At 49.0% G+C, this 20926-nt stretch overlaps 1 protein-coding gene across 1 annotated transcript in view; it reads right to left on the bottom strand.

The window, feature by feature from the left end:
* Positions 1–20926, bottom strand: part of LOC138759116 (microphthalmia-associated transcription factor-like) — a 37589-nt gene that overhangs the window by 13145 nt on the left and 3518 nt on the right. The window contains exons 2-7 of the mRNA XM_069929053.1: positions 20019–20129; positions 9653–9863; positions 9275–9463; positions 3492–3587; positions 2920–3034; positions 2433–2489 (exon numbers count right to left, since the gene is read on the bottom strand). Of these exons, the coding sequence (XP_069785154.1) occupies positions 2433–2489; positions 2920–3034; positions 3492–3587; positions 9275–9463; positions 9653–9863; positions 20019–20129 (779 nt within the window). The remainder of the gene's footprint in view (positions 1–2432; positions 2490–2919; positions 3035–3491; positions 3588–9274; positions 9464–9652; positions 9864–20018; positions 20130–20926) is intronic.

The raw sequence follows: 20926 nt of genomic DNA, 5'->3' as shown, positions 1-20926 counted from the left end.
AACCTTTCCTTCTACGCTCCAAAGAGAAAAGTCCCAGTTCTGCTAACCTTGCCTCATCAGACTTGTTTCGCAATCCAGGCAACATCCTGGTCAATCTCCTCTGTCCCCTCTCCACAGCGTCCACATCCTTCCTGTAATGAGGTGACCAGAAATGAACACAATACTCCACCTGGGTCTCACCAGAGATTTGTAGAGTGGTAACATGACCTCTTGACTCCTAAACTCAATTCCCCAACTAATGAAGCCCAGCATCCCACAGGCCTTAATTATCCTATCAACCTGCACAGCGACCTTGAGGGATGTTTGGACTCTGTTCATCCACACTCTTCCTCTCTCCTGTCATATCCAGTTGTGAGAGTACAGTGTCTGTGTGGGGGCTCCAGTTTCCTCCCATTGTTCGAAACGTACCGAGGGTTGTAGGTTAATGGGATGTAATTGGGTGCCACAGACTCATGGGCTGAAATGGCCTGTTACGTCTAAATTTTTTAAAAATTAAATCCCAACTCTTGCACTCAATACTTTGATTTATAAAGGCCAAGATGCCAAAAGGTTTCTTTACGGCCCCATCCACCTGCGATGCCACTTTCAGGGAATTATATCTCTGTATTCCCAGATCTCTCTGCTCCTCCGCACTCCTCAATGCCCAACTGTTTACCGTGTACGTCCTACCTTGGTTTGTCCTTCGAAAATGCAACACCTCACCTTTGTCTGTATTCAATTCCATCTGCCATTTACTTGCCCATTCTCCCAGTTGGTCCAGATCCCTCTACAAGCTTTGAAAGCCTCCCTCACTGTCCACAACGCCTCCAATCTTAGTGTCATCTGCAAACTTGCTGATCCAATTTCCCACATTATCATCCAGATCATTAATAGAGACAATGAACAACAATGGTCCCAGCACTGATCCCTGAGGCACCACTATTCACAGGCCTCCAGTCTGAGAAGCGACCGTCCATTAACACCCTGTCATCTCCCACATGGCCAATGTCGAATCCAGTTTACAACCTCTCCACAGACCTAGTGTCTGAACCTTCTGAACTAACCCTTTTAAAAATATTTTTTAAAATTTAAAGATCTAGATAGAGAGCAGGATAACAGGTCATTTTGGCCCAAGAGTCCATGCCACCCAATTTACAACCCATTGTCCTACAACCCCCAGTATGTTTTGAAGAGAGGGATGAAACCAGTGTCCAGGGAAAACCCACGCAGACACAGGGAGGATGTACAGATTTTGCGGGAATTGAACTCTGGTCCCAATTGCTGGTGCTGGAAAGGTGTTGCGTGAACCGCTCCAAGGGAAGGATGTTGCCGGGTCTTCAGGACCTGAGTTCTAGGGAAAGGGTAAACAGGTTCGGACTTTATTTCCTGGACCGTAGAAGAATGAGGGGAAATCTGATCGAGGTATTTAAAATGATGAGGGGGGATAGACAGAGTCAATGTAGGTTGGCTTTTCCCCACTGAAGGTGGGTGAGTTACAGACCAGAGGTTAAGGGTGAAGGGGAGACATTAGGGGGATTTTTGGAGAATGGGGTGGGGGGATGTGAAGAGGTGGAGAAAATTCTAAGGGGTAATGAGGTGGCAAATGTGAGGAGGGTGTTTTCCACTGAGGGCAGGTGAGACACGAACGACAGGTCATGGGTTAAGGAGTGAGACGAGAGATGTTTAGGGGGAACTGTGCAGGAGAGATTTTTTTTAAATCGGTTCGATACTGCCAGTGCTGCTGCTGGGGTGGGCCCAGAGAGATGGACCAGCTCAGCGGGGTCCAACTGCATGGTATTGTTACCGACGGTCTGTACAAGCATTAAGGGAACCGACTGTGTTTGTAAATGAACTCCTGTAACTGCAGTGTTCTATGCACGTGTTTGTCAGCGGGCACAAGGGGTTGCAGACTCCGGGGGGGGAGCAGCGGACCAACCCAGGGCACCAGAAAATGGGGAGACCACCCCTCCCATTGAGAAGGAAAAGTGGAGCAGGCGACCATGCAGGGACGGTGACCACGGTGGCTGACCAGTGGCTGAGGGACCTGCACTGGATGCGGGTGACTCACGGTCGGGGGGGGGGGAACATATACGGGCTCATGGGGACCAGGTGTCGGAGCCAGGATTTGAGAGGGCGCAGAGGGCAAGAAGGGGCTCCCGAAGGGGCCTCGGGCACAGACTGGGCCGAAGGTTGGGATCTGGAGCTCAGGACCTTTGGAAGCGGCTGGAGGCAAATCCACGGACCCTGAAAGGTCTCTCCTTTGCTTCTCCTTCTCTCGTACTGTTGGGTGTCGCTGAGCAACACTAATGGCGATTCTTTCTCTGCGTGCAGCAGGGACAAGGGAATTTTGTGTAATATTACACATTCTGTTCCAGAGCTGCAGGAGGGGTGCAGAACCCTAACCCGAGAGATCCCCACCCCATCCCGCACCCTTCCCCTACCCTCGGACTCACTGAGGTTGTGATTGTCCTTCTTCTGTCTCTCTCGGATGGAGGCTTTAAAGTCAGCTTCTGTGGGGGGAGAGAGGGGGATAGAGAATGGGAGAGAGAGAGGGGTGGGGTGAGAGGGAGAGAGGGAGTAGAGACGAGAGGGAGGAGAATGAGGGGGGAGAATGAGGGGGGAGAGAGGGGGATAGAGAATGGGGTGGGGTGAGAGGGGGAAAGAGGAGGAGAGGGAGTAGAGACAAGAGGGAAGAGAATGAGGGGGGAGGGAGAGGGGAGGAGAGAGGGGAGGAGAGAGGGGAGGAGAGAGGGGAGGAGAGAGGGGAGGAGAGAGGGGAGGAGAGAGGGGAGGAGAGAGGGAGGGAGGAGAGAGAGAGGGGGAGAGAGGTGTGATCAGCGAAGTAAAATTGTACAGAAGTGACGACGAGGGAGGGGAAGATGGTGGGGAAGGGAAGGTGATCGGGAGAGGAGAGGGGTCCCCGGTGGGATGTCTCAGTACCTGAGCTCTCCCTGGTCCCAGGTAGTTTAGCCGGGCAGGAGTTGCTGACGGTTGCAGGGTATCCCGTTTGGGATGGCCCTGAGGTACCGGATAGGGTGTGTCCGGTAACTGGCATCTGGGGAGAGGAATTAAACAAATGTAATTCTCCCACCCTCTCTCTCCCTCCCTCTATCTATCCCCCCCTCTCCCTGCCACCGTCTCCCTTTCCTCTGCCCCCTCCCTACTCAATCTCTCCCACTCTCTCCCCTCCTCTCTCCTGTCTCGCTTCCCTTTGCCCCCTCCCTGCTCTCTTCCCCCTCCCCCTCCCCATTCCCCCTCTCCTCTTCTCTCCCCCTCACTCTCTCCCCTCTCCCCCTCACTGCCTCCCTTCTCCCTCCTCACTCTCTCCCCCTCACTGCCTCCCTTCTCCCTCCTTACTCTCTCTCCCCCTCACTGTCCACTGTCTCCCTTCTCCCTCCTCACTCTCGCTCCCCCCCACCCTCCAGTCCCCAGCCCCACCAGTCCCCAGGGGCTCCCGTTCCTCTGCTGACCATAGCAGGCACAGCCTGTGCCAGGGTGGGGCAAACGCTCACCGTGTTGGCCAACTGGAATCCGATGTCAGCCAATCCCAGCCCGTCATCGTTGTAGCTCGATTCGAGGCTGATGATCTCATCGATGAACACATCCATCTGCCGTGGGTGACGCGAGAGATTGTCTCATCCAATCAGCTGTAACGTATCCGGCCTACTGCCTCTTCCCCCCTCCCATCTCAGGATCCCTTCTCCCTGCACTCGAGGAATCACCTCCCCCTTTCTCCCACCCCCACAGAACATTCCAGCACTGTACAGACCCTTTGGCCCATTATGTGGTGCCGGCCCACAAACATATTCCACAATTTCCCCCTTCCCTCCCTACCCCGTAACCCTCTATTTTCCTTCCATCCGTGTCCCTGTCTAAGAGTCTCTTAAATCCCCCCAATGTTCCAGCCTCTACCACCACCCCCGGCAAGGCAATCCAGGCCCCAACAACTCTCTGTGTAAGAAAACCTACCCCTGACGTCTCCCCTAAACATCCCTCCCTTCATTTTGTACAGACGTCCTCTGGTGTTTGCTGACCCTGCCCTGGGTAACAGGTGCTGGCTATCCACCTGATCTCTGCCTCTCATAATCTTGTAGACCTCGATCAAGTCTCCTCTCATCCTTCTACGCTCCAAAGAGAAAAGTCCCAGCTCTGCTAACCTCGCCTCATAAGACATATTCTCCAGACTAGGCAACGTCCTGGTGAATCTCTTCTGCTCCCTCTCCACAGTGTCCACATCCTTCCTGTAATGAGGTGAGCAGAACTGAACACAATACTCTAAGTGGGGTCTCACCAGAGATTTGTAGAGTTGTAACATGACCACTTGACTCCTGAACTCAATCCCCTTGTAAATGAAGCCCAGCATCCCATAGACCTTCTCAACTATTCTATTAATCTGTTTGGCGACCTTGAAGGTTGTATGGATTTGGACCCCAAGATCCCTCTGTTCATCCACACTGTTAAGTAACCGACTATTAACCCTGGACTCAGCCTCCTGGTTTGTCACTTCACACTGATCCGGACTGAACGCCATCTGCCACTTTTCCGCCTGACCCTGAATCCTGTCTCTATCCTCTTGTAGCCCTCGACATCTTACTGACCCATCCTTAAGCCTCTTCATCCAGGTCATTTATAAAATTCACAAAGAGCCAGGGTCCCAGAACAGATCCCTGCACAACTCCACCAGTCACTAACCTCCAGGCAGAATATGTTCCATCACCAACTGCCCTCTGCTTTCTGCAGGCAAGCCAATTCTAAACCCACATAGCCAAGGTTCTGCTGATCCGATGCCTTATGACTTTCTGAATGAGTTTCCCATAGGAGACCTTGTCAAATGCCAGAAAGACCGCATCTACCGCCCTATCTTCATCAATTTCTTTTGTTACCTCCTCAAATTTAGGTCGTGAGGCACGACCTTCCCCTCACAAGCCATGCTGACTATCCCTGAGCAGAATATGCTTCTCCAAATGCTCGTAAATCCTTTCCCGAAGAATCCTCTCTGATACTTTGCACTTCACTGACGTAAGACCTGCTGGTCTATAATTTCCAGGATTCTCCCTGTTACCTTTTTCTAAACAAGGGGACTACATTGGCCACTCTTCAAGTCTCCCCGACCGCGTCTCCAACACCTTGACTCATTCCACACTCTCTGAGTGAAGAACTTCCCCCAACACATCTCCCCCTCCCATCCCCCCTTAAGCCAGGTTCACATCTTAGAGGGGTAAAGCTGCCCGAAGATGCGTGCTAATTTAATCCAGACAAGTGTGAGATGGTGCATTTTGGAGGGACAAACCAAGAAAGGATGTTCATGGTAAATGGTCGGGCACTGAGGAGTACAATAGAATAGAGGGATCTGGGAATAGAGACACAATTCCCTGAAAGTGCTGTCACAGGTGGACAGGGTTGTTAAGAAAGCTTTTGGCATCTTGGCCTTCATAAATCAAAGTACTGAGCCCAGGAGTTGGGATGTGATGGTAAAGTTGTACAAAACATTGGTGAAGCCAAATGTGGAGAATTGTGTGCAGTTTTGGTCACTGAATGACAGGAAAGATATCAGTAAGATAGAAAGAGTGCAGAGAAGATTTATGAGGATGTTGCCTTGACTTCAGGAACTGAGTTTGGACTATGCTCCATTCCCTGGAGCATAGAAGAATGAGGGGAAATTTGATCGAGGTATTTGAAATGATAGACAGAGTAAATAGGTTGGCTTTTCCCCATTGAGGGCAGAGGAGGTGCAACCAAGAGGACCTGGGTTAAGGGTGAAATTTTAGGGGGAAGTGCATGTTTATTGAATCTTGTAGAGATTTTCGAGGAGGTTACCAAGAAGGTAGATGAAGGAAAGGCTGTGGATATTGTCAATGTGGACTTTAGTAAGCTCTTCGACAAGGTCCCACACGGGAGGTTAGTTCGGAAGGTTCACACACTAGTTATCTACTGAGAGGTTGTAAACTGGGTTTGAAATTGGTTGTGAGGGTGAAGACAGCGAGTGGTCGTGGATGATGCTTCTCAGACTAGAGGCCTGTGTCCAGTGGTATGCCTCAGGGATCGGTGCTGGGACCATTGTTGCTTGTTGTCTATAGCAATGATCTGGCTGATCATGGGGTGAATTGGATCAGCACGTTTGTTGATGACACTAAGATTGGAGGCATTATGGACAGTGAGGAAGGGTTTCAAAGCTTGCAGAGGGATCTGGACCAGATGGGAGAAAGGGCCAGTAAATGGCAGATAGAGTTTAATGCAGATAAGTGTGAGGTGTTGCAAGGTAGGATGTACATGGTGAACGGTCGGGCTCTGAGGAGTGTGGAGGAGCAGAGAGATCTGGGATACAGAGACATAGTTCCCTGAAAGTGGCATTGCAGGTGGACAGGGTCGTTAAGAAAGCTATTGGCCTCTTAGCCTTTATAAATCAGCGGCATTGAGTCCAGGAGTTGGGATGTGATATTGAAGTTGTTCAAGACATTGGTGAGGTCAAATTTGGAATGTTGTGTGCAGTTCTGGGTACCCAACACAGGTAAGATAGAAGGAGTGCAGAGATTTACTAGGATTTTGCTGAGTCTTCAGGAGTTGAGTTACAGGGAAAGGTTAAACAGGTTAGCATAGAAGAATTAGGGGAGATTTGATCGAGGTTTACAAGATTATGATAGGCGATTTGGGAGAGATCAAAACGAGACATTGTAGGGCGAAAGGTTTAGGGGAAACACGAGGGGGAGGTTCTTCACAGAGCGGTGGAGAGTGGAACGAGCTGCCATCTGACGTGGTCAACGTGGGCTCGATCATGTGTTTAAGAATAAATTGGATCGATACATAGATTGGAGAAGCTTGGAGGGTGATGAAACGAGAGCAGGTCAGGAATGAGGGAGATGATAGTTGGCACAGACTAGAGGGGCCAAATGGCCTGTTTCCTGTGCTGTAGCATTTTATGGGAATGGGAGGTGAACTTCTTCACAGCTGAATGTGGGCTGTTTTAACATTTATGAAGAATTTGGTCAGATACATGGATGGGAGGGGTATGGAGGGATATGGACGGGGTGCAGGTCAGTTGGACGTAGATAACAGACTAGAAGGGCTGAAGGGGTCTGTTCCAACTGACTCTATCTGCACCTGTTCTAATTTTCTCCACCTCTGTCAAATCTCCCTCTCGATCCCTGACGCTTCAGCCGATAATGTCCCGACCGGTTTAACCTTTCCCTGGAACTTGATTCCTCAAGTCCTACCAACTTCCCAGTAAATCTTCTCTGCACTCTCTCCATCTTACTGACATCCTTCCTGTAGTTTGGTGACCAAAACTGCACACAATACCCTAAATCTGGCCTCACCAATGTCTTGTACAACTTTACCATCACATCACAACTCCTGGACTCGATACTTTGATTTCTGAAGGCCAATGTGCCAAAAGCTCTTTACAACCCTGTCCACTTTCAGGGAATTATGTCTCTGTATTCCTGGATGCCTCTGATCTACTGCACTCCTCAATGCCCGACCGTTCACTGTGTACACCTCACACTTAGAACATGGCACATGCCCAGCACAATGCAGGCCCTGCACCCCACGATCTTGTGCTGACCTATAGAAACCTAGTCCACAATCTAACCATTCCCTCCCCCACACCCATAAGCCTTCCATCCACATGCCTGTCTCTCTTAAATGTCCTCAATGTCCCAGCCTCCACTGTCCCCCCGGCGAGACATTCCAGGCCCCCACAATTCTGTGTAAAAAAAAACTTCCCTCTAAACCTCCCTCCCTTCATTTTGTACAGACATCCTCTGGTGTTTGCTGATCCTGACCTGGGAAACAGGCGTTGGCCATCCACCTGATCTACGCCTCTCAGAATCTTGTCAACCTCGATCGAGTTTCCTCTCATCCTTCTACGCTCCATAGAGAAAAGTCCCAGCTCTGTTCACCCCGCCTCATAAGACTTGTTTCCCAATCTTGGTGAATCTCTTCTGCCCCCTCTCCACAGCTTCCACATCCTTCCTGTAATGAGATAACCAGAACTGAAGAGGTGGGGTCTCACGAGAGATTTGTTGAGCTGCAACGTGACCTCATGGCTCTTGAACTCAATCCCCCCCAATTAAGTCCAACGTTCTTAACTATCTTATCAACCTGTGCGGCAACCTTAAGGGATGTATGGATCTGGACCCCAAGGTCCCTCTGATCATCCACACTGTTAAGTAACCGACCATTAACTCTGGAATCAGCCTCGTGGTTTGTCACCTCACACTGATCCGGATCGAACTCCATCTGCTAGTTCTTTGCCCAACTCCATATTCCCGGTCTGGGACTCACCACTCTACCCCCTTCACACCGTTCTCCTCTGGAATTCTGTCCCCATCCAACGTTAGAAGGGAGGGCAAGGCCCTACTTTCCCATCTGGAGCTGGGGAGGTGGGGAGTGGGGAGGTTCTCTTTGGAACATAGAAGGATGAGAGGACACTTGATAGAGGTCGACAAGATTCTGGTGGATAGCCAGCGCTTGTTTCCCAGGGCAGGATCAGCAAACACCAGAGGACGTCTGTACAAAATGAAGGGAGGGAAGTTTAGGGTTTTTTTTATACACAGAGTTGTGGGGGCCTGGAATGCCTTGTCGGGGATGGTGGTGGAGGCTGGAACATTCGGGATATTAGAGACTCTTAGACAGGGACATGGATGGAAGATAAATGGAGGGTTACGGGTGTAGGTGAGGGAGAGGGAGATTATGGTGTGGGTTTATGCGAGTCAGAACAACATTGTGGTCTTCTTCTTTGCATGGGGCAGAGTCCTCCCCTACGTTTTGCTCTTTCGCTTTTACAGAAATTTATTCCAGCCACCAACACAAATGACAAATCACAAACGCCCCTCCCACCCCGCTAGAAATTTGCGATCCTGAGGGAGATCACCGTCCCCCCCCAATCCCCCAGGACACCATGTTCTCCCATTCTAACCGTAGAACACTACAGCACATAAACAGGCCCTTTGGCCCTTCTAGTCTGGACTGAATTATCACTCTGCCTAATCCCATTGATCTGCGCCCAGTCCATAGCCCTCCGTATCCCTTCCATCCATGCACCTGTCCAAATTCTTCTTAAATGTTAAAACTGAGCCTGCATTCATCACTTCAGCTCGTTCCACACACACACACCCCCACCCACCACTTTCTGTTGGAAGAAGTTCCCCCTAAGCTTATCCCCTTTCACCCTTAACCTCTGGTTTGTATCTCACCGACCCTCAGTGGGAAAAGCCAACCTATATTTACTCTGTCTATCCACCCCCTCTCTACCCTGTTTCCCACCCCCCCTTCATAGAGCTGGCGCCCCACTCACCTCGGTCTCGGGCTGGGCGGGGGTGTTATGGCGTTGCGTGGGGCCCCCGGGGACAGCGGCAGCCAGGACAGGTGCTGGTGGGCGCTGGGCAGGGGGCAGAGCCCCAGCCTTGGTCAGATACTGCCTCACCTGCTGCCGCTGCGACTCCTGGATGTGGTACCTGGTTGGGTTCTCCAGGTGGGTCTGGACCTGGGGGGGTGGTGGGGAGGTTTAAAATCAGCATGTTCTGAAATGGAAAACCCCTTCCCTCCCCCCTCTCTATCCCTCCCCTTCCCCTCCCACCTCCCTCTCTCCCCCCTCCTCCCCTCTCCCCCCTCTCCTCCCCTCTCTCTCCTCCCCCCCCACCCGTCTTTCCCCATCTCTCCCCCCTGGCCCCACCTTGAGGATCTCCACGGGAACCTTTGTGGGGAGCCCAACACCGACAGCGATGGGAGAGGAGGGTCCTGGCCCTGGGGGCCTGTCCTGGGACATCAGCGCCTCCGCGCGCTGCTCCCTGCGCTCCTCGTCCCGCGCTTGGTCTCGCATCAGCTGCTGTCGCATCAGTACACGGGATGTCATGGGGGGAGGTGGAGGTGGTTCTGTCGTGGGGCTGTTGGGGTAGGGGGCAGTGAAGGGGGAGAAAGGAGGGGAGGGGGGGAAGAGAGAGGGGGAGAGAGAGGGGGGAGAGAGAGGGGAAGTGGGGAGAGGGGGGAGACGGGGGAGTGAGACAGGAGGGGGAGAGTGGGGGAGAGAGGTGAGGAAAGAGATGGGGGAGACAGAAATTCAGACAGTTCTCAGTCATCAATTTCTAGATTCTATGTTATTCGGGTGGGGATGAGAAGTAGTTAAGTTCTTGATTATAAAATTCCAGTTTGTGTTCTTTGGGTCTACATTGCAGATGATAAAGTTCTCGGTTATAAAGGTCCAGATTTGGGCGCCACAATTAGCGTAACGGTTTGTGCAACACTGTTACCATGCTAGCAATCGAGACTGGACTAGGGTTTGAATCCCACGGTCTGTAAGGAGTTTGCACGTTTTCCCCGTGTCTGCATGGGTTTTTCCCGGGGTCTCCGGTTTTCTCCAACCATTCAAAACGTACTTGGAGTTGTGGGTTAATGGGGCGGCATGGGCGCGAGGGCCAGAAGGGCCTGTAACCGAGCTGTATGTCTAAAATTAAATCCTAAATTTTAAAAAGTTCCATGTTATTCGGGTTTGGATTCTAGGTGATAATTTCTCGGTTAGAACATTCTTGTTCTATGTGATTAGGCTGTGGATTCCAGATCTAGGTTACAAAGTCAAGATTCTAGGTGATACCATTCTGGGTTATAACGTTTTAGATTCTCGGCTATCCAGGTCGAGATACGAAATGATAAAGTTCTTTGAGGTTCCAGGCTAGTTAAGCCGGGATGTCAGCAGATTCAGACCTTATTCTGAGAATTTGGAAGTTCGCCAGGAACTGCTTTCACCAGAGGTGTTGGTTGTGGACAAAACTGAGGAGTGCAGGGATTATGACTTCCCCTGTGAGGGTCACCTCAAACAAAACATTGTCCCAGTTTGTCTGCCTGATTCGGGTAGTTGGGCAGAATTTGGACACAGAAGTTGGCCCCAGGAAAAGGGAAATGATGAAAGAAACAGTTCATTTTAAACTTTAGGAACTTGTTTCCAGCTGTGCCTCAGAGAACTTCATAAGATCGTCATGACTTTACTCCCTGGAGTGCAGAAGACCGAGGGGTGATTTGGTCTTTAAAATTATGAGGGGGGCAGATAGAGTCAATGTGGACAGGTTTTTTTTCCACTGAGAGTGGGGGACATTTAAACAAGAGGATTGAGATTGAAAGGGGAAACATGAGGGGGAATTTCTTCACTCAAAGGGCGGTGGGAGTGGGGAACGAGTGTGGACACAGGCTAATTTTAACATTGAAGAAAGTATTGGTTAGGTCTATGGACGAGAGGGATGTGGAGGGTTCTGGGGTTAATGGGACCAGGTGGGAGATGGTGTTCGGCGTGGACTCAAGGGGCTGAACCAGCCTGTTTCTGTGCTGTAATGGTTATATGTTGGCATTGAATACGTAAACTCTAACAATGATCAGCCAGGTCGAATGAATGTTGAAAAGTGCAGACTGGTAGATCAGGGGATTGAATATATGTGAAAGAAGGACGTACTGCCTGATATTGGAGCTCCCCTTTTGTCCTGGAGCCTAAACCAGACAGGGTGGTTAAATATAGAAAAGTTAATATGTTAACAAAGACAGATGCCTAAGGGTAGATGATCATATGGGCAAGGTTGGAAAGGCTGAGTTCTTTACCAAGACAGACATTAAAAGACAGACAGAGGTCAGGAATTTTCTGCATCTGTGACCCTGTCAAAGAGCTCTCCCTGTGACGTTCTCCCCCTCTTCAGTTCATTTGATGGGGCTATCCCTTTAAGAGAACAGATTGAACAAACTGCCTGCAGGGCTTGCAGGGACGGGGAGACCGTCAACAAGTTACTTTTACTGGATTCAGTTGTCGAGACCAGGAAATGCCGGGGAGGGGCAGGGATCATGTGACCAGCTTCTTAAAAAGACTGTGTCTGGTTTGTTCAGGAGGCCATTTTGAGAAAGCAATCCCGCTCCCCGCCCCCGCGATGAGAGGGACGCATCGCGCGGCCACTGGGAATCCCATTCCCTTTCTGTTTACGGTTCCAGACCAACCGAGTTGGCCCTTGCCCCTTTCAAATCAGTGGAGGACGCCCCAGGTAAGCGGGCTCTCTGACCACTTCCAAGGCAGGTCTGGGACGCGGGTAGATTTTGACCAGGGTTTAGCCCTTTCAATTAGCCCTGTACCTGGGTCTTCAACCCAGTAAATTACCCGGTTTAACCCCATTTTACAAGGCGATTTGTGGGGTTACAGACAGAACATCAGATTTCTTCTTTATAGAGGGACGAGAGAACACGTTGACTGACCCATGAAAAGGGTTTTAAAAGTTGCAGAAGAAACACTGCTCCCTGCTCGACTGACCCACAAAAAGGACTCTCACTGCAGAAGAGGGCACTCGTCTAGAAAGGACATTTCTCTAAAGCACTTCAATCAGGATGTGATGGGTCATCAACATTCTGTTCCTCCCCCCACCACCCCATCCCACCAGTCTCCTTCACCTACTTCAGGAACTTCTGCTACCTTTATCCTAAGGCTTGCATGACTCACCCGTCTTAAAGCCTGCATGTTGCATTTATCTAGGGCAGGGGTCCCCAAACCTTTTAAACCGTTGACCCCTTCAGGGGACTACGTGGTCCCTCATTGACCCCCACACCCCGGATATGGAATCCTGGCTCCGTACGGGTAGGATGGCCAGATGTCTGGCGATTGAGCCCACTGTCCTCCATCTGGCACCATGAGCCAGACATTAATTTGTCCACCATTTGGCCCTCCCCCGCAACAAATTGCAGGACAAATTAAGAGGCACCTACCCACTACAAGTGAGGCCCCGGGGTCCACAGGCTGTGCATGGCTGGCTGGCTGGTGCATGCGTGAGGAGGGGAAAGAACATGATGGGTGACGCTCACATACTTGACTGGGGGGGGTGGGCTGTTATTTTAAATCGACCCCACTCCCTGACATTTATTTAATCCCTGGGAGGTGATGCCAGGTCCATGTGTGTGGGACTCGCTCGTTTAAAGCCTGCGAGTCATATCAATTTCAAACCATGCGGCCATTTGAACAACTAAGGTTTAAATACAGAATAATTAATACTCTTTTCTGTAATTTTCAACTGAGAGGGTATTTGAGGGAAGAGTTAGGTCCCACCGATGCTGTTACCTACTTGTAGTGAGGTGGAAATTCAAGAACACAAGATGACAAGAGAAAGGAGCAGAAGCAGGCTATTCGGCCCATTGAGCCTGCTCTGTGAAACCTCTCTGGGCTAAATTGTTCTCACATCCAGTTCCAAGTTCTGGTCTCATCCCCATATCCCACAATACCCTGACTAATTAGATAACTATCAATTCCCCAAGATCCGCCTCCACAGCTGCAGGTGGAAACAAATTCCACAGATCCACGACCCACTGGCTAAAGAGATTTCTCCTCATCTCTGTTGTACTTCTTAATTCTAAGACTGTGCTCTCTTGTCTTGGAATCACCCAACAGGGGAAACATCTGATTTACATCCACTCTGTCCAAATCATTCATTATTCAAAATATTGCTATGAGATCCCCTCTCATTCTTCTATATTCTAATGAATAGAGTCCAAAAGCCGCTAAGCATTCCTTATACTCTCATTCCCGGAATCATTCTGGTAAACCTCCTCTGTCCCCTCTCCAACCTTGCTATATCCTTTCTAAGACAGGGGGCCCAAAACTGCATACAGTTCTCCAAATGAGGTCTCACAAGTCTCATCAATACCTCTTTATTCTTATACACAATCCCCTTTGAAACGAATGCCAACATAGCATTCGCTTTTTTACCGCCGACCCAACCTGCCCGTCAACTTTCAGGTTATCCTGCCCGAGGACCCCCGAGTCCTTTTGTACTTCTGAGGGTTGAATTTTCTCCCCATCCAAATAATAATTTGACCATTTATTTCCTCAACCAAAATGCACAACCGTACATTTCTGAACATTATATCTCATCTGCCATTTCTTCGCCCATTCTCCTAAACTGTCCAAGTCTCTCTGCAAGCTTTCAATTTCTTCTACATTTTGTACTCTACCACTCATCTTGGTGTCACCTGCAAACTTGGCCACAAAACCATTTAATCTGCAATCCAAATCATTGATGAATATTGAAAAAAGAAGCGGCCCCAACATCGACCCTTGGGGAACACCAATAGTAACAGCTGTGACAGATGATGTTATATTTTATATTGTACATAGATATGTCCATAGATATACATAGATATGACGTGGACTTTTTTACCCCCTCCATAAATCTTCGTCCGCGAAGCCAAGCCAAAGACATAGATATGTTTTAAAGGAAATAAATTGTGGCAAGTTTTTAGTGTAGGTCACTTCACAATACAGATCTCATTTAAAATGCCCGAGCTCTGTTCAAGCCTGACAGACCAGGCCCCGGGTGCCTTTGCAAAAACTTTGAAGAATGCCTATAAGGTCACAAGTAGGTGTTAAATGGACATGTTGAGGGGTAATGGATTATTGTTTTGGAAAACAACAGATGGACGGACTCAGAAGATTAGGTCTGGAGCTGCAGTCTGTCTGAGGGCAGTTGGCTGTTTGAAGAGGGTCATGTGGTTTTCTCTGAGAGAGAGAGAGAGAATTCAGTTCTACAGTTCAGCAGCAGCAGCTGGGACTGGAACAGGACAAGCTGGCAAACTTGTGGAAAAAAAACATTTGTAGACGGGTTGTGAGTTCTTAGTTCAGCCTAATCAAAGCCCTTGTGGTCCATACAAGAGGAGAGGACTGGCTGCATAATGTTTCACTTGAAATAAGTGAAACAAAAAGGAACTCTGTGGTGACCTGAAAGAAAGAGGTTATCACCTGGAAACCCCTGATGGGGCAAGCCCTGAAGTGGCTGATTGGAAGGAATCAGTTGTGTGTGTCCAATGACCAACAAATCTCTTCAGAGAGAACCAATCTTCCTGAGCGGTAACCATTTACCTTTCAAGCACCAAAGCCTGGTGAACTTTATAAACATTAAATTCTGTGCACAGTATAAGAATTGCCTGATACCAGTGAACTTGGAGGAGTGAGAAGTGAGATTGGATTGTGAACCAAAGAACCAATGTACATTACGTACATGTGCGCTTAGAATTAGAAGGGGGTTAAGTTAATAGTAATAATTTAGAGTTTGATCCTGTTTTCATGTTTAAAGATAATTAAAATCAACTTTTGTTTAAGTAACCATTTGTCTTGGTGAATTTCTATTGCTGCTGGGTTTTTGGGGTCCTCTGGGCCCATAACACAGGCAACCAACCAGAAAAGGATCCCTTTATTCCCACCCTTTGCTTTCTGCCTGTCAACCAATGCTCCACCCAATCTAATATTTTTCCAGTAATTCCATGGGCTCTCATCTTATTAAGCAGCTTCTTAAGCAGTACCGATTGAAAATCCAAATCCACAACTTCTCCCTTGCCCACCCTACTTGAGATTTCCTCAAAAAATTCCAGTAGGTTGGTCAGGCAGGATCTTCCCTTCATGAAACTCTGTTCAGGAGTTGAAGAACTTCTGCAATGTGTCTTTTATTAAACAGGAATTGCTAAACAGGGAGTGCATAAATCTAGACAGGGATGGGAGCTGGATTGGTATATCACAATTGACGAACAAAGATGGTTGGATCCCTGTCGAGATTGTTCGACTAACTCTATTAATACAAGGTACAGATTAGTTCAAAACAATCTTTTACATCAGCTGTACCTGACACCACAACAATTGAATAGAATGGAATCAGATTTATCAGATCGTTTTTAGGGGACGGTCTCACATTCAACAGCCATATTTATTTCTATTGGGGAATATAGAAGGAACAAGACCGCAATATACCGAACAAAATTTGTTAAAAATAACATTAGCAGCGGCGAGGAGGGACCTGGAAATCAGATTCACACTTGGGTATGGGAAGATGGAACCCAGGCATTCAAAGCTGTGTATCATTTCCCCCCTCCCACCCCAGCAAAAGCCACATACAATTTGAGAAATAAATACGGTCTATTTTAGCAAATCTGGAGTCCGTCTATGCAAATATTAGGTAGAAATATGCAGCCTCTTGAGACCTGTGTTCATCTTCGTCCCCAAATTGATGATATGAACTTTGCTGGAGTCCAGTGTGTTGGGAGGCGACCATCTGACCAATCCACAAAGTTGGGGGGGCGGGGGGGGTGATGTGACATTGGCCGCCATCCCAGGTGACCTCCCACACGGTGGGAAGATGGAGAATTCTGGCAGGAACTGTGAGACAACTCTGCACCCAGTTGAGTGAGTTTGGGGTGCTGATTAAACCCTCAAACTGCTAATTTGGCCTGGACACCATTAACTTCCTGGGGTAGAGGATAAACAGACACCCCGAGAAGGTCGAGGCAGTCTGACACTTGGCCAAGCCACGAACAGTAAAAGGGCAGCAGGAATTCGCCAGTATGATAAACTTTTACCACAGATTAATTCCGTGACCCACATCACGTGCCCCCTCTTCACACTGATGACGGGCGTCAAAGGACATTACCTGGGACGATGAGACCTCGAGGGGGTTCCAGAATGCCAAAGACACGCTGGTCAACGCCACCCTCCTGGTCCATCCCAGACTGGAAGCACCTACCGCCCTGACAGTCGATGACTCGGACTGGAACAACTCATCGAGGGGCATGGCAACCCCTGATCTTTTTCAGCTGTCAATTTCACCCCTTCCCCAGAGCTCAAATACAGAGCCTTCGACCAGGAGCTGTTGGCCCTGCACCTGGTGGTAAGACATTTCCATTACTTTTTGAAAGGCCGGTAATTCAAGGTCTTCACCGATCACAAGCTGCTGACCTTTGCCTTCCATAAGGTACTGGACCCGTGATCGGTCCTACGTGTCCGAATTGATCACAGATATGCAGCACCGCAAGGAAAAGCAACGTGGTAACCGACGCTCTGTCACGCCAGGCGATCAAGTCCATCCACTGCCTGTCCCAAGGGGTTGATTACGTGGCACTCGCCAAAGCACAGCAGCAGGACCCTGAGATCCCTGCGTATAGGACACCCATCTCCAGACTCAGGGTGGAGGATGTCCCTGTTGGCCCAGGTAACCCGACACTGCTGTGCAATGTCTCTACCGGCAGCCCTTGCCCCATTGTCCTGGCGGCATGGAGGGACCAGGTTTTCGAGGCCATCCACAACTTGGGGCACCCTGCAATCTGCGCCAGGGTCAAAATGGTGGCCAGCAGGTTTGTCTGGCACGGCTTCCGTAAACAGGTCAGCCAGTGGGCTGAGACCTGCACGAACTGTCAGTCCTCCGAAGTGCAGGCTCACACCAGTGCGCCCACACAGCCTTCAAAGCCGGCACGGCGCAGGTTCAGCCACATCCACATTGGCTTAGTGGGGCCATTACCAGTTTCTCGTGGGGCTAGATACCTCTTGACCATGATTGATGGCTCCACAGGTGGCCGGAGGCTATCCCGTTGGCTGATATCACCACAGAAACCTGTGCCAGGGCACTCACTGACACATTTGTGTCCCGATTCGGGGTCCCAGAGCACCTCACCCTCAGACAGGGGGGCACAATTCACCTCTGGACTCTGGGCAGTGCTGGCTAACTTTCTGGGGATGCAGCTCCACCACTCCATGGTGTATCACCCTCAGGCCAACGGGTTAGTAGAGCGGTTTCACAGGCACCTCAGGGCAGCCTTGATGGTCCAGCTCAAGGGTCCCAACTGGATAGATGAACTGCTTTGGGTTCTGCTGGGAATCCGTACTGCGCTGAAGGAGGACTTCAATGACTCGGCGGCAGAGATAGTCTATGGCGCATCTTTAATCATCCCCGGGGAGTTCCTGGTCCCCAAAAAACGCCTGGAAGACTCCACGGTCACCTTTGACAGCCTGTGGCGGAGGCTGGACTCCATGGGTCCCAAAGCAACCCCCACCACAGCCCAAACAACATCCTCAGGGATTTAAAGATGTCAGTACGTGTTTGTGAGAAGGGGCGCACACTGGACATCCCTACAACGTCCCTACGAGGGGCCCTACAGGGTCATCATGGACAACAGTCCCACTTTCGTCCTTGACATCAGTAATAAGGTGGAGACCCTTACCGTTGACTGCCTCAAGCCAGCATATCTGGACTGTAATGAGCTGGTCTCCATTCTTTCCCTGTGACAGACCACCCAAATCAACAGCCCGATCGCCTATTCTGGGGGCAAGTTGTGTAGTGGCCTGCGCACGGAGATGCGGACCGGCCCTCAAAATAGACGTCAAATGCGGCGATCATGTGGACCTGTGGGGGTGGGGGGGGGGGGGGTGACACCAGCCGTTGTCCCAGGTGACCTCCTGCACAGTGGGAAGACAGCGAGCTGCGGTGGAAACACCAGCCAATCCCCGGCCAGCACTCCAATGATGCGGGGCCCTGACATCAGCGCCCGGGGCCCATATAAACGCAACGGCCAGTGCAATAAACCAGTCTAGACTTCAAGGCTTTAGTGCACATGTCGTTCTTCTCCATGCCCACGATGTGTGAATGCTACAAACTCATATTAAAGGCAAAGATAAGGCAATTGCTGATTGCTTTTCAAGATGTTAGATTTTGATTAAAAAATGTTAATATTTGTCTGTGAAATATCATAAAACCGTAGAATGTGGGATCAGAAAGAAAAATTGTACTTTGCAGTTTAAAATATTGTTCTTAAAAAATTCAAAGTTTTCTCTGTTGGAAGGAGGTTTTGTGTTATTATTAATCTTGAGGTGATGACGATATATTTTTAGGAAAGTCACTTTATGGAATGGACAGGGAAAGAGACGACACATACTGGAGACTGATTGTCTGGAGTTGGAGCAGTCATCAAACAAGAGTTCCTACTGAAAGTCTGAAATAATGGATATTCGCTAAAGAAGACAAGCAGGAAGCTGGCTGCCACAGCTTATATTTTTGGAGAAATTGAAACCTAAAATTCATGTATTTGAGCAAGTCATCATGTGATAAAAGACACTTGAAAAAAAGCCTTTTTTAAAGTATTTAACTGGACACAGAATTGGAGGGGCTTTGGAGAAGATGGCCACTTTGACTGCTTCTCTTAGTCAAGGGAAAGAGCAGTACTGTTGTGGCTATTGTAATGGTCCCTGGTAACACGTCCATCTCTGGGTAAATGAAAGCAAGATCATTGTTGCAGGTGTATCATAACCATTCCGACAGTTACTTAATTGAACCCTTGCCTAGGGTCGTGAAAGCATCGCGGAAGTCAACAGTTCCATGACCTCTATGCAAGAAAGGGAATGGTGAAATCGTTTCTCTGGAAGCAACTCGACAAGAATTTGTGAGTTTGATAAGTCTGATGCCTCGGTGTCTCAAAATATTTTGTAATTACTTCTGGACATCCATTTAAAGATTCTTAGGTTCAACACAAAATGTTCAGACTGAACTTTGAATTTGACTTCTCAGAATTGTGCCTGAGCTGTAATGGTTTGGGATCAGACACACACGCACGCACGCACACACACACACACACACACACACGTACATTTGCACATAATTACATAATTGGGGGTTAAGTTTAGAGTTAAGTAAGATTTGATATTATTGTTATGAATAAAAGTTATTGTTTCTGAAGATGCCATTGTCTTGGTAAATTTCTATAGCTGCTGTCTAGGTAACAATAACATTCTCGGTCTTGGCTATAAAGTTATTCAAGACATTAGGGTCTATATTCTAGGTAATAAAGTTCTAGATTCTAGGTGATTTGGGTCTAGATGCTAGATGATAATCTCCAGGTTATAAAGTTTTCATTCTGTTATTTGGGTCTGGATTCCAAATGACACCTTAAATGTTTTAATTTAGACGTTCAGCAGGGTAATAGGGCTCTTCTGTCCCACAAGCCTGTGCCGCTTATTGAACCTACAACCCCCCGAATGGTGGGAAGAAACCGGAGCCTCCGGGGAAAATCCACGCAGACACAGAGAGATCATATAAATTCCTTACAGACAGTGCAAACCCTAGTCTCTGCTGCTGGGCTCGTGGGCCAGAAAGGCCTGTTACCAAGCTGTACATCTAAATTTAGTTTAATTTCACCCCCCGCAACCCCAAACAATCCTAGGTGATTAGATTTGGGATGACAAGGTTCCCAGTTCCAACAGCCTCTTGTGTGGGACTAACCTGTCTCTGATGGGCTGACTCTTCAGCTCATAGTACCTCCCTGTGGGGTGCAGAATCTCGCCCACGTCAATGTCCGCCACAATGCCGGACTCCGGCTGAATGGTGTTCACGCTGCCAGGTGGAGAGATCAATAGGGTAAGCAAGAGGGCAAGGGAGGTTCGGACACGTCCCGCTTTCTCACCCCATACCCTCATACACTGCCAGACCGATACCATCCGCAAATCACAAGAGATAGAAATGTTTTCAGGTGTATTTATTTCAATGCAGGAGTATTGTCAGAAAGGCCAACAAGATTAGGGTGCAGATTGGCATGAGGGATTATGACATTATTGCTGTTAGTGGTTGCAGGAGGGGCAGGACCAGCAGCTCAATGTTCCAGGGTTCCGTTGTTTCAGATGGATAGAGGGGAGGGGTAAAAGGGGGAGGAGTGGCATTGCTAGTCAAGGAAAATATCACAGCCATACTTAGACAGGAACAGGCCAGAGGGCTCTTCTACAGAGGCCATAAGGGTGGAGCTGAGGAATGGGAAAGGAGTGCCCACCCTGACAGGGTTATAGACCGCCAAATAGTCAGAGAGAATTGGAGGAGCAAACCGATGTAAAAAGCAGAACATTGTGATGGTCGGAGATTTTAACTTTCCATATATTGACTGGGACTCCCAGACTGTAAAAGGGCTGGATGGATTGAACTTTGTGAAATGTATTCAGGAATGTTTCCTAAGCCAATACACAGAGGTTCTAATGGGAGAGGATGCAATATCTGATCTCCTGTTAGGGAACCAGGCAGGTCAGGTGACAGAATTCTGTGTTGGGGAACATTTTGGGACCAGTGCCCATAATGCCATTAGTTTCGTTAATTATGGAGAAGGAGAGGTCTGGGCTTCGAGTTGAGATTCTAAATTGGAGAAA

Source organism: Narcine bancroftii, chromosome 3 (genome assembly GCF_036971445.1).
Source record: "Narcine bancroftii isolate sNarBan1 chromosome 3, sNarBan1.hap1, whole genome shotgun sequence".
Classification (NCBI taxonomy): Eukaryota; Metazoa; Chordata; class Chondrichthyes; order Torpediniformes; family Narcinidae; genus Narcine; species Narcine bancroftii.
Note: the sequence above shows the minus strand (reverse complement) of the source record. Positions and strands in the feature narration are given on the sequence as shown.